This window comes from Macrobrachium nipponense, chromosome 21 (genome assembly GCF_015104395.2).
Source record: "Macrobrachium nipponense isolate FS-2020 chromosome 21, ASM1510439v2, whole genome shotgun sequence".
Classification (NCBI taxonomy): Eukaryota; Metazoa; Arthropoda; class Malacostraca; order Decapoda; family Palaemonidae; genus Macrobrachium; species Macrobrachium nipponense.
The window spans coordinates 51,436,315-51,449,684 of NC_087212.1; the positions used below are offsets into that span (position 1 = coordinate 51,436,315).

At 36.6% G+C, this 13,370-nt stretch overlaps 1 protein-coding gene across 1 annotated transcript; it reads left to right on the forward strand.

The window, feature by feature from the left end:
- Positions 1-6,184: 6,184 nt before the first annotated feature.
- On the forward strand, positions 6,185-12,976 carry LOC135198032 (nuclear receptor ROR-gamma-like). Its single transcript, XM_064225393.1, has 6 exons — positions 6,185-6,543; positions 8,003-8,140; positions 9,549-9,683; positions 10,381-10,513; positions 11,887-11,989; positions 12,322-12,976. Exons 1-6 carry the CDS (start codon positions 6,304-6,306, stop codon positions 12,452-12,454), a joined length of 882 nt encoding a protein of 293 aa, XP_064081463.1. The 5' UTR covers positions 6,185-6,303; the 3' UTR covers positions 12,455-12,976.
- Positions 12,977-13,370: the final 394 nt, after the last annotated feature.

The window sequence follows — 13,370 nt, forward strand, 5'->3', positions numbered from 1 at the left end:
CGTAGTCTCAAAGTTATTATTATTATTATTATTATTATTATTATTATTATTATTATTATTATTATTATTATTATTATTATTATTATTCTAAAAATGAACCTCATTCATATAGAACAAGCCCACCACCACAGGGTCCAATGACTTGAAATTCAAGCTTCCAAAGAATAGTATTTTGCCGTTCATTGGAAAGAAGTAATAACAGAAGGTAATGGGAAATACAGAATGAAGAGATCACTAATCACAGAGAGAGAGAGAGAGAGAGAGAGAGAGAGAGAGAGAGAGAGAGAGAGAGAGAGAGAGAGAGAGAGAGAGAGAGAGAGAGAGAGAGAGTTTCATTAGCGACTTCTGTTTGTGATGGTTAATTTTTCAGAAATCATTTTCACAAGCAATTGATAATAGTTAACAAAAGTCCCCCTTCTCAAATGATTCTCCAATGAATTCTTTAGTTTAATTGAACGTTTGCAACAAGTAAGCACACACAAATACAATCACACATGCACGCACGCACAAGCAAATCCTGTATAGTAGTACCATTCTATACCATCTTTCTTCGTAACTAGAGTGACGATCACATTCAAATGATCACAAGAAATAGCAATGCTGTCAGTTCATACCGAAACAACGAAATCAATTTGAAAACCAAGCGTTCATTAGGCAGAAATCTTACGTTGACTTCCAGATCTCCAAAATTTTAAAGGATAGACTCAATGGCGAATAGACTCTGGACTTGGACTATTATAACCAACTATACTCGGTTTTTTTCCATCTGTCCACCGCGCTGTGGTGCTCGCACATGGTAACACTGCGTCCCGGGCTTTAGATAGTTACATTCAGCTTAGTCAACAATAACAACAATATCCCATTTCGAATATTAACGGTGTAATTCGCATATTATAAATTATTAAAACACTTTTCAGTTGCAAATGTACACCCAGTTATCCTTTTATTTACCTAAAACTTATACATAGCGTAACTATCTAAAGCCCAGGACGCAGTGTTACCATACGCAAACACCACAGGCTGGTGGACAGATGGAAAAAAAACAGAGTATAGGCTAAAGCATGAAAAGGGCTACTACAGACGTAGACTCAGGCTGCTCTCCCTTATTATGAAATTATCGTTAGCAGTAGTCGTCAGTTTTTTTTTTTTTTTTTTTTTTTTTTTTTTTTTTTTTTTTTTTTTTTAATAAAATTTAATACTATCGCTCCTTTATGGTTCGGTAACTACCAGACACACAAAATGAACCTTGATTAGTACTGCCAGCCTCTTGGAGAGAGGCCTCGGTAGCATTCCATAGTTTTACTATCCTTTTTATTATATTTGTAACAAACGTATGTATGTATGTATGAGTAATAGGAAAAGTGCTATTTTTATTTAGGTGAGAAGGAAATTATGTCTGGGGCACAGAAGGACCAAGTTGTGTTTTCAGGAAACGTTGTGTTGCGTTGTAAGTACGTATGTTGTTTTTATAAGTTTTAGCTTTTTATAAAGAAATCTATTGCAATGGCAATTTGTCTGTCCATCCGCACTTTTTCTGTCCGTCATCAGATCTTGAAAACTACTGAGGTTAGGTGGCATTTTATACTTATTATAAGTTAAAACTTGCGTGTCAGCTGACCAATGGTTAAATTGAACATAGAGATAAGTGACGTAATTAGTTAATTAACTTTGAGTCATAAGCTCATCTGTTGTCATATATAGATATAGATTTTTTTGGCATTATGCCAAGCACTGGGGCAACTAAGGCCATTCAGCGCTGAAACGGAAACCGACAGTAAAAGGTTTGAAAGGTGTAATAACAGGAGGAAAACCTCAAAGCAGTTGCATTATGAAGCAGTTGTTAGGAGAGGGTGGACAGTAAGATAGAGGAAATAGAATATGAACGGAGGAACAGTAAAGGGAATAAAAGGGGTTGCAGCTCGGGGCCGAAGAGACGCTGCAAAGAACCTTAAAGTAATGCCTACATTGCACCGAAAGAGGTGCACTGAAGGCACTAACCCTCTACGGAGAATAACTGAGAGCTATCAAAGAACAATTCAAAGTAGGTTTCGTCAGTTAACACTCAGAAAATGAATATTATAACAAAAATTATTACAAAGAAAAAATTACTAATGACGTCACATATCTTCGTGTTCATTTTAACCTTTGTTCAACTGACAAGCAGGTTTTAACTAAAAAAAAATATAGGCTTACGTTTGCAACACGACTTTCCTGAGAACACAACTTCTTCGCCCTATTATGCGTGTGATACAATTTCCTGTTCACATAAACTAAAGAAAAAAAACTTTACTCATCAAATTTTTGTAGCAATATTTCCCAAAACGATGATATACGTATTTTCGTCAACTGGTCTGGTCACAAAAATGAAATAGGAAAATGGGTCTAGGTTGAGTTCCGAGTTCTAAGTGGTACTAAATGCTTTCACTTGTGAGTATTTCCGGATCGAAGAGTGAAAGGGGCTTAATTTTACCCGCAACCATTCGACGAGCTAACTTTCGCTTTCAATCGTCCATTGTTAGAGAGAGAGAGAGAGAGAGAGAGAGAGAGAGAGAGAGAGAGAGAGAATCCAATGGCGGCAAATCTTAGGAACACAGGTTATTTAGTTCTGTTGTATCACTGACCCACTGTCCTTGCCATCATCATAAACTGGCTTTATCCTTCACTCTAATTTTAAATCGAGATATTTCCCTTCTCACCTAATCCTATCGGGTGAATTATTCCTCAAAATGAGTATGGTAGATGTCTCTCATAAGCAACCCATAACTGTACGAACTGAGTCTATAAGTAAGTTCGAGAAGGATCACTTGAAACTAAATACATTTTTTCAAGGCAAAATGATACGTCGAGATATCAAGATGTTTGAAAAATAAGATGTTAAATCTATGTTATCTAATTTGAAAGATTTCCGTGGCCATACTGGCCTCTAATATTTGTCATGTCTGGGTTATTTAAACACCTTACAGAAACCAAAGTATATTGATAGTGTATTGATAGTTTCTTGCAATACAATTGAATACATGAATATATTACCACGACTCCCATTTCTACAGCACTATTTTTTTTACCACCATGACATGCATTTGATTTGGAAATTTACTTTTTTATAATGTGAAACATATAACATATATTATAATTACATGGCATCTCGCATCGAAATTTGAATTGCTAAAAAATAAATATGTTGAGGATATGTGCATTTCTTATGCCTTTGGTTGTTTTTGATGATTATTTGGACTAATAAAATGCCATTGTAAGCCTGGATGTATGAACTGGTCCGCAGAATTTTTTGTACTCTCTTGACTGGCCCGTGAAGTTGAAAAGGTTGGGAGCCACTGAGCTACAGCATTTCTGTATATTTTGCGAAATAGTGATCATACCATACACACACACACACACACACACACACACACACACACACACACATATATATATATATATATATATATATATATATATATATATATATATATACAATGTGTGGCATATATATCACGTATAAATGCATATGAAAATTATATGCATACATTCATTCATTATATATATATATATATATATATATATATATATATATATATATATATATACACATACACACACACACACACACACACACACATATATATATATATATATATATATATATATATATATATATATATATTTAACATCAAGCGTATGCTTCAAAATCCCGAGAAATATATTTTCCCTGGTTCTGAGAGGAATTAATTCATTTTAACATTAGGAACGCGCCGTTAATTTTAAAAATATTCCGTAAATCTTTACTCATCTTTGTTTGACGACTGTCTACAGCATAACTCTATTTCAAGGGTTTTAAGCGAAACGAAAGCGCTAGTAACTCTGATTGAATGGCAACTGTAAATATGAAAATCTCTTAAACGGGAAACGCGCGATGTGTTTTAAACTCTTCATAAAAACTAGTGAAGGGTTTGCAGTAAGCACTGGCGAGACCAGCATCAACTTCGCTTTATGAACGTTACTTATTCAAATAGAAAGCGAAAGCTTTCCACAGTTTAATTCGATATGACTTGTAACTACAATATTTGTATCACGAGAATTTAATACCAAAGAAAAAAAACGTTATTTTTCTGCGAATGTGTAAATGTGAACACAGCAAGACAATTTACAATATAATGAACAATACATATTTTGACCAATATACACTAAGTCTATATAATAAAACAAGCTGTTTATTAACTTATCTTTTCTTGTTACAGTGATAACTCGCATACTAGTAACGACATAAATGTTATCAGCTTCACAGTCAAATAAAGGTGAGATAATTAATTATCTCCGCAGACAAACTCGGTTGGTTGTGTTTTCAGTGCGACATCTCAAGAATGACTAAACAAAATGTGGAGAAAATTGGTCAGTTTGTTCATTAATTTACCATGAGACGATAAGCTTTTGGGAGAAGTCGCTCAGAAATGATGATGTTAAAATGAACACTATTTCCACTCTGAGCCTCAGACTCTAAAACGTAATCATCCCGAGGTCATCCAATTACAAGTTTTCTTCGGTTGTTCTCAAATAAAAGGAAGCGGATGAAGAGAACCTAATGAAAATTGGCTGATACATTCACTAGAAGAGAGTTAATATTCTCGACTCTAAGCCAAGTTTCGTCCCCATAAGAGTTAACCTATTCGATAAAATCACACAACGAACATCTACGTGTGCTGATTACTCTTGCCTGAATCAGAACCATATGTATTTAGATGGGAAAAATTCAATTTATAAACTTATTGACAGAAATTTCAATAGCATTACCATGTGACTAAAAACAAAATGGTCAATTACTCCATGTGACTGAAACCAACTAAACTAAACTCTGTAAGATGCTTCATTGCTCTCAGTCTGGAAGAGGTCGTTCCATGCGAGGCGATGAAGCATTGTGATGACCAGGATCAATAGACTATAATCCTGTGATGGCAGAGTTCTGAGAGAGGTTTCACTTGCGGTTAGCAGGACTGTCAGATTCTCGGGAGTGGTTTCGTACGTTTTTATTACATGCGAGATTCCAATGTGACTTACAAGGCTCCTGGATCATTCTCTAGGCTGCTTTGCATGTGTTAGCACAACGGAGGCCAAATTGTTTCTGTTGGTTAGACAAGATCCGGTGGTCGATATCAAATTTCACATAGCCTTTGGCTGCCAACACCCTTTACTAATGCCTACACTGCACCACGTGAGGTATACTGACGGCAATACCTTCCTACAGGTATAATTTATGACCAGATTTTATATCTTAAACGGGGCTAATGGGCAACGACCAGGATCAAAGAGCAAGTACTCTTTTAATCCTGGGTAACTACAAACCTACTGCCGTCATAAAAAAAAAAAATCCTTCGTAACAAAATAAACTTTATACTTAGTTGCACATGTTGCTAAGCCATGATTCCAATCCTATTCCACCCTTCGTATGTTAGGTATATATTAATGACCATGCCAATGACACAATATGACACAAAATATACACCTTACAAATAGCTAGATATAGACTATAATTAGTCGTTTTACTTGCTACTCAGTATGTAATAAATTTGTTTTAATCCTCTCCTATACTTCAAACAACGAAGATAATACCAAAACAAGACACCACATTTGCTATATGAGGTAATGCAGTAATATTTTTCTTTATTTTGTTATGAAATAAATATCATTACTTGGTGGTAAACGGGACTCAAAATACACTGACCTTTCGTGATATTAACATTTTCTATGAACCTTTATTTTCATTGCATTTGATTAACCGAACTCTCTTAGAAATTTACTCATCTGAAAGCAAAGTTGCAGCATATACTTCAAACAACGAAGATAATACCAAAACAAGACGCCACATTTGCTATATGAGGTAATGCAGTAATATTTTTCCTTCATTTTGTTATGAAATAAATATATTCATAAAATGAACATTTCGGGACGTTGTAGTAACACTAAGAAAACAAGGTAATTGGACGTGAGAATTATTAATAAAAAGGTAATGTAATCGCTCGGGACGCTTCAGAGAGAGAGAGAGAGAGAGAGAGAGAGAGAGAGAGAGAGAGAGAGTTTACTGTGAAAAAACGTCAGGAAAAAGCAAGGAATCTCAAAAGGACGCAAGGTTGGAATTACCTTGCTCGGTAATCCTTAGCTGACGAATTTTACGTTCAAAGCTACGCTAATCAGTTAATCCACCGGTTGTTTCAGTAGAAAGAGTTAGTGTAGGATCCAGAATGGCCGGGTGGGGGCGTTAGGCTTAAAAGTTAGGGTTAGGGATAGAGGAGAGGCCGAGAAAACCGTATAAAAATGAGTTCCTCTCTGAATACGCGGGGCGTTGAAGAGGCACCTGGCGGCTGCGACGGAGACGACTTGTTGACGAGTCGCAGTCAATCATGTGTTGATGTTGGTCAGAATAGATTCAATCAAATGGAAAACTTGTCGACTAGAAGTTCGTTTTCCCCAAGGATCATGACGAGTCACGAGCAGCTGGTTAACGACGTTGACAAAGCATTTCAAGAGGTCTTCTCTCTTCCTCCGCTTGACGAGGTAGGTATACAGTGCAGGGTGTTTTGTAGCTTTGATGATAGACAATGTTAGGATCGTGTACGAATCCTTCATCGAGAGGGATTATCAGAGTTAAACTGATGGATGTGAGGAAATACATCCCGCACAATATTTTGTTTAATTGATGAACAGAGTCTGGTTAGGCTTCTGGTAATTGATTAAGCTGAAAGAGCCACCTGGCTCGAGCCAGCGTACCATTTTATCTTCCCACATGGCTGTGGATCTTGACTAAATTGGTTGCTACTGAATTCTTGGTAACTTGATACGTAAAGCTGTGAAATTATAATTTATTGGTCTTTGGCAATTACAATAACTAATCTAGGTAAATCTATAGTACTATTCCGCGGCGGCCTCGATTATGGCAGTTGCGGTTTTTCTATGCAGTTTTACCTCCTGAACAAGAATTTTAAGTAATTTATTCGGATGACTGTAATTAACCCAGGGGCTCGTACTAAACACTGCGAAATAAATTTGGCGCCCCAATTCCTGGTGGCTTAAGTATTCGCGGGGACGAACTATGCGGTCATGCTGAATGCTTATATAGAAATACCCTAATCTACAAAATATGGCTACAGTGCTTACTACTTGTACAAATCAAGCTCCTTTAATAATATGTGGCGTTGGCATTTCGTATGAGGGACAAACCTATCAATTTCACAGTTCAAGAGCTGTCTATGTAATTGCCTATAACGTCTCCTTTCCAATTCAGGAAAAATAAGCAAAAGGCTTTACGCGATTTTCAGTCTGCCAAGATCATGTGCGCAGGCGATGAATCCCCTTAAACTAATGACAATATTATGAGAGTTCTGAGTTACCTTAGTTTGCTTAAGGAGCAGAAGTATGCTCGTTTTAATAAAGTTTAATCTATTTCGGATGCAACTTACTGGTGAATGTATGGTATTTTTACCAATTCTCGATATTTGGACCACTATACTTGTTCTCAAGAATCCTTAATATGCTTGCGAAGATAATTACTAAAAGTTATTGCAAATTTACTATTAGACTTTTACAGATAAATTTCTACCGCCCCACCCCCTTTTTTTATAAGTTCTTTGTTTCGACGTATAAGCAAATGAAGGGTTCCCGATCGGATTTATTTATTTCTTTAAACTGTATCAACAGTTTGGTTTCTGAAGGTTGTTTTACAAACTTAATTTTAGTTTTAAGACTCCAATGACAGAGCAGGGTTAGTGATATAATGTAATATGTAGTCTACGCTGTTTATCACAATTAAGAACATAAAATCAACCTGAAGTTACCTAACTGGAAGAAACTGATTTAGTGTCTTCTTCGATTTCCGATCTCTGAATTTTAATATTATTGCTGTCACTCGATCAGAGTTGACACTAAAGCATAGCCCCGGTTCGTTTAAGTTAAAGCATGTTATGTTTTTGCTTTTGTGTAAATTTGCTTGTGTTGATGAACTCCCACTTTTTTTCAGGGAATGATAGATAAAATCACAGCAGCGAGCGACATTGAAGGTGAATGCAGAGACCTGTGGCCTGGAATAGTACAACTCTTCACGCCTTCGGCTCATCGAATTATAGCATTCGTGAGAAGGATAGTCGGGTTTTCAGAGGTAAGTCGAGACGATGAAATAGTTCTTTGTACTGAACCTAGTCAGGAAATACGATTACTGGTGTTGATGGAAAGGAAGCAGCGACAGCATATTTTTATATAAAACTTCGTGTATGCATTTAGTTTTCTAACTATAGTCTACGATTAATGAACTAAAGTTACTTTACTGCTGTCGCAGGGGTCCCCAGTATTTATTTTTTTAAAGTTGTTCACGGAGTCAAAGAAGGAAAGAACAGGGGAATGTTGTTTTTAGAAAAAAAAAATTTTAAACAATAAAAAATCACAACTATTCAGTTATCCACTAAAAGTGAACACCGGGACTTCAGTAGTTTAGTAAAATACTAGAATCTTTGGGATAATCTAAAGTGTTGAGCAGTAAAGATATGCTTTTTCCGACTGACATTTTTGGACTCTTGTCAAACTGACTGAGTCACGGACAGCTGGTTCGAATATGTTAGCTTCTAACTTACGAAAAGATGATAATATAAAAACAAGATAAACAAAACGATTGTAATAGAATTAAGTTCACTAACATTTCAACAGATTCTTGATTCACTGTGAAGGAATAGAGTAGGGGATTGAACGAAAATAATACAGAGAATAGGTCATAGCATTGTGTTGGACTGTTGCAACCTTGGGGGTGGGGGGACTTATATGGCCACAAAATGTAAATCCTTGGGTGGCTGTCAAAAAGAGGAAGTAAGTTAAGTGGGTCTGCTCCACTAATAATTTTTTTGTATATTCCTTTGTTCCTTTTAGCGTCTCCTATAAATTTCCACCGATGCAACGAGCGCTGTTCTCTCTAAGCATGAACCAAGTCCTTAAGTTGCGTTTATTTTACTAAACGTTGATAACAGGAGATCATAAGTTTCGTATAAAGGCTCATTTTGCATGAATCTGTTTTTGTAATGAGAAAAATTAGTAACTTTAGATAAGCTAACTGTTTAGCATTGTTATGGGGTAACTCGCCATTTAGATTGTTAAATTTGGGCCGGGTAAGTATTGCGGCCAAGAATTTAACATGATCTCGTTCATAAATCTTATAACCTTGTCTATTGAGGAAACTGTAAAATACGACATTGAGGCATTCCCTTGTTTACTAGTGGGTTACGTATCCATTCTTGACATTTCCGCATAAATTAAAATTAGTATGCTTCAGTTTTCAGTTTAGCCATTTCAGTTATTCGTCATCCTGTAGCTAAGTCAGCAGTGACGTCAATCCTAAAAGGGCAGCGCATAGGAAAAGACCCAGGTTATGCCGTTATACCAGATTCAATCTTTTGGCACGTTAACCGATCCCATCAATCCAAGGCAACATTTGAAGCCTAAAACTTGGATTCTTTTCCTTCCAATCCATTCCACAATGGGTCGTAAATCATCTAACGGACACCTCTTCTCCCATAACGCAGCTGAACGCTACCGATCAAATAGTTCTCCTTCGAAGCTGCGTGATGGACATTTTATTCTTCAGGATGGGAAGCAAATACGACGCTTTGAGCAGCTCACTTCCGATGAGGAATGGGAATCGCGTCCATAGGAAGCAGGTGAGAGACTCGGTAGTAATATATCCTTCAGTTTTCTTCAAATTATAGCTTTTAATCTGCAACTCAATATGATGCTGATCATTCTAAGAACAACTTATAATGGAGTAAATGGGACCACCTACTCAATTCTCAACCAAGATGACGTGACTACAGGTAGTGACAGACGTGAAAATTTTGGTTTTCTCCTAGATAAGTTAAAACAAAGCAAACTAGCAGACTGAATGGACAGGTAGGACGTAACAAAGCTTTATTTCATGGTAGCAATGATTTGCTCTCTCGACCATTTGACTTTGCCCCGCAACTGGCTACACATTTCGAATTTGCAAGAACTTTGGTCGATGGAAGGAAACAGATGTAATTTGAATTTCTTTCGCCTCAAAAGTTTTATTTGATAGTGCGCGTCCTCGAAATATTTTGTTTAAGGTAAGCATTTTGGAGGGAAAGGATTTTGTTTAGATTAAAAATACAACTTAAGTAATATTAAATATTTTATAGTATTTAATGTTAACGTTTAAAATTCTGTCGGCATTATGAGTAAAGTTTTATATCACACCAATTTTTAATAAAGTATGGGTGACGAGTCGCTATTTCTGTTGCTTTGCTAAACACACACACGCACACAAAACGATGGATACACATCCGCGATAAAGATGTATATGTAAAATAAGTAAAGTGTGATTTTCTGCTCAACCTGCAGGCCATAACTTTATACTCGGGAGGGTTATGGCGCTATCTGGAACCGCTGTTCAACACGGCCGAGGCAGTATCCAACCTGGGCCTGTCAGTCACAGAGGCCGCTTTAGCGATTGCCGTCATTGCAGTGGAAACTGGTAAGTATTAACCATGCATCCCCATTAAAGATTCATGATATGAGCGAAGGCCTCTGCCGATTATAGATGCATTTAGAAGCTCGGAGTAGAGTTTTGTGAAGAAGAACGAACCATTTGTGCTGTGAAAGAAACTGTGCTTAAGATATGTTTTTTCACTTAATTATAACTTAATTCGTGTAAGGCATTAGCCATGGAAAACAGATGATTTGTAAGGTCATTCTAAAGTTAAAGAAGGACGGCAGATGCTTAAAATAGGAAGTAATAACCAAATTCTTTTTATTGCCATCGTAATAATGAGAAATATTACGGAAATAGAACAAAATCTACAAGTAAGAGAACTGAAATCGCGTCACTAAAGGAATATCCTGATTCAACTTCTTCCCATAAGAGAGCAGTTAGGGAATAATAGCACTGGAGGAATTAGTTGGAGGATTAAGAAAGTATAGAAACAGACTATTTTCCTTTCATATCCATCCATACCCTTATTAACGAACTCTTGACAAAAACCAGAAGGAAAGCTACACAAAATAAATAAAAGCAGTGGTGGGAGGGGTCATGTGGAGACGGTGGTGGTGGGACGGGTCTGGGAGGACGCGGGAGACTTATTCTCCCACGTGGAAAATTAGTTCTTATTAGTTCGCACTTCGGATGTCTGCAGCTTGTCAGAACTTTGGGGCTCACACCAGGGCAAGTTACACCTCCGCCATAAATTTGCGGATAATTTGAGACAACCTCCACCACGCCTCGCCTCCCTCCCTCCCAAGCTACGAAATGGAAAAAGGAAAACTTATCTTCCCCCAGACCTGTTTCTGGTGCAAAGGAGAGAGAGAGAGAGAGAGAGAGAGAAAGAGAGAGAGAGAGACGAGAAAAAGGGGGAAAGAGAGAGAGGAGAGCGACGAGAGAGTTTTTCAATGGGAGAAAGAGAGAAAGAGAGGCTGTAATCTGGTATATTTTTGAGGTAATTTTGGACTGAGGAGGTGCAACGCCTCAAGTATTGTGTAAGTTTCAGCTTGATGAAAGACACTATTTTAGTCAGTCAAGAAATGTCAAGGAGAAAGTTCTTTACCACTTCAAAATGTAAGGAAAAAATAAATGAAAAACTGCACTAGAAAACTAAAGGACATTTCTCCAGCGAAAGTAATCTTGGTTTATTTCTTTCGCACAACGGTAGAAAAGAACTCGGCGGTAAGAGTTCATAAACGTCGCATGTGATTTGACAATCCTGATGTACTTCGTGAATAATCTGCGTGAAGGGACTTTGAGTTAGAAAAGTACAATTTGTGCAAATTTATCCCTACTAACTTTTCAATTGTTTGATGGTCTTTCATCGATAACCAATCTGTATTAATAGACTTATGATTTTCTATTGAAAGATCGTATTGGTTTGACTGACGTGGAATCTGTGCATTCATTGCAACGCAGGCTTAAAGAAGCGGCTGAACATCACGTGGCGAGAACAAACCCCGAACAAGGAAGGTGAGTCTGAGCTATCATTTTAACCTTTTCCTCTGAACAGGGGCTTTCAAGCTTGGTGGCAATGGTAGAATCAATTCGTAATGCATTGAGAGGGACCGCTGATTAAAATAAATTGGAAAAATATCACAGTTCACAGAATAATTGACAGAAAATCATTTTGTCCATACTTCTCGAACAATCTGAGTTTCAGAAAGCAATAATGTTCTGTTACCAATTTGTCCATGGGTAATTTCTCTACCTTTGAATGAAAGAAAACTAACGAAGCACCTTGGAAATCCCTGCTCGAATCAATTTATACGAAGCAGTTTTACTAACTTAATGATTATTTCCAGGTGGTCGAGAATCCTGACTGAGCTAGCATCCATTCGTATTGTCAGCCACCAAAACTCCCGATGGTTACTGAGTCGACGGACGCTACGATGTGTCTGTCAGCTGTCAATTCAGATACTGGAGGATGCTTACTGAATACACCATTTGTGCTCCATGCAAGTACAAAAGTATGTTTTTGAGGAGACTTATCTAAGAGTAGATTTTAGCTATCTGCTAATAATTTCTGTTTTAGGACACTTTTAATTTTGTTCTGTTGTTAAATCGTTGTAGATACTTTTGTCTTGTTTTAGTTGACTATGTGGTGTAGTCATAATAATTTTACTTAACCTTAATGGTAATTAGGCAAACATTAGTCACCTAATTTAAAGAATATGGCCGACTATCACGTACACGTCTTAGCTAAGAACAAAAATTGTGTATAAAAATGAGTATCGGGTCTGTTAAGTACAATTCTAGCCTTTTGTAAGTCCTAAGGCAATTAGGGAAGGTGTAAAGTATAGGTAAAGTATAGGTCAGGTAAGATGTAAGAGCATTGTGATTTAATTTTCTAGGGACATCTGGCTGTTGTAGTTTCCTTTATAAGCTTTCCTTTTCGTTAAAAGGAATTTACAGCTTCAACAGCTACTCTTGAGAATAAAAAAAAAAAAATAGAAAAAACTAGTTTTAAGGTTATTGTATGGCATACCTTAAGGTTATTGGTGGGATATTTTCTTTACTTCATACTATTATGAAAATGTGGCTTGAAGAAATTTTTGTACTGTATATTACTTGCCAAATGTTCTATTAAAACAATTACAAACACACGACTTCTATTTTTACTGGCCATTATATCTGTTGCCTTTAAGGAAAAATGTAGTAAATGTGCAAAACTGGATCTACAAATTCTTATTAGCTATAAGAGGAAAAATATTTTCAAATAACTGATAAGTAGTGCTATTGATTTTCATAAGTAATCAGATCAGAACTGGAGAAAGTAATTTCAAACTTGAGTCAAGACTTCCTTCATCATAATCAAATGAAGCCTTACTAAGGTTGTCAACTGAAACAGGAA

What these genes read in the sequence shown, in the direction of transcription:
- LOC135198032 (XM_064225393.1), top strand. Translation starts at nt 6,304, where the DNA reads ATGAGTTCCTCTCTGAATACGCGGGGCGTTGAAGAGGCACCTGGCGGC. An exon ending in CTCTTCCTCCGCTTGACGAG is followed by an intron (nt 6,544 to 8,002) that starts GTAGGTATACAG and finishes ACTTTTTTTCAG; the next exon opens with GGAATGATAGATAAAATCAC. An exon ending in GGATAGTCGGGTTTTCAGAG is followed by an intron (nt 8,141 to 9,548) that starts GTAAGTCGAGAC and finishes CCCATAACGCAG; the next exon opens with CTGAACGCTACCGATCAAAT.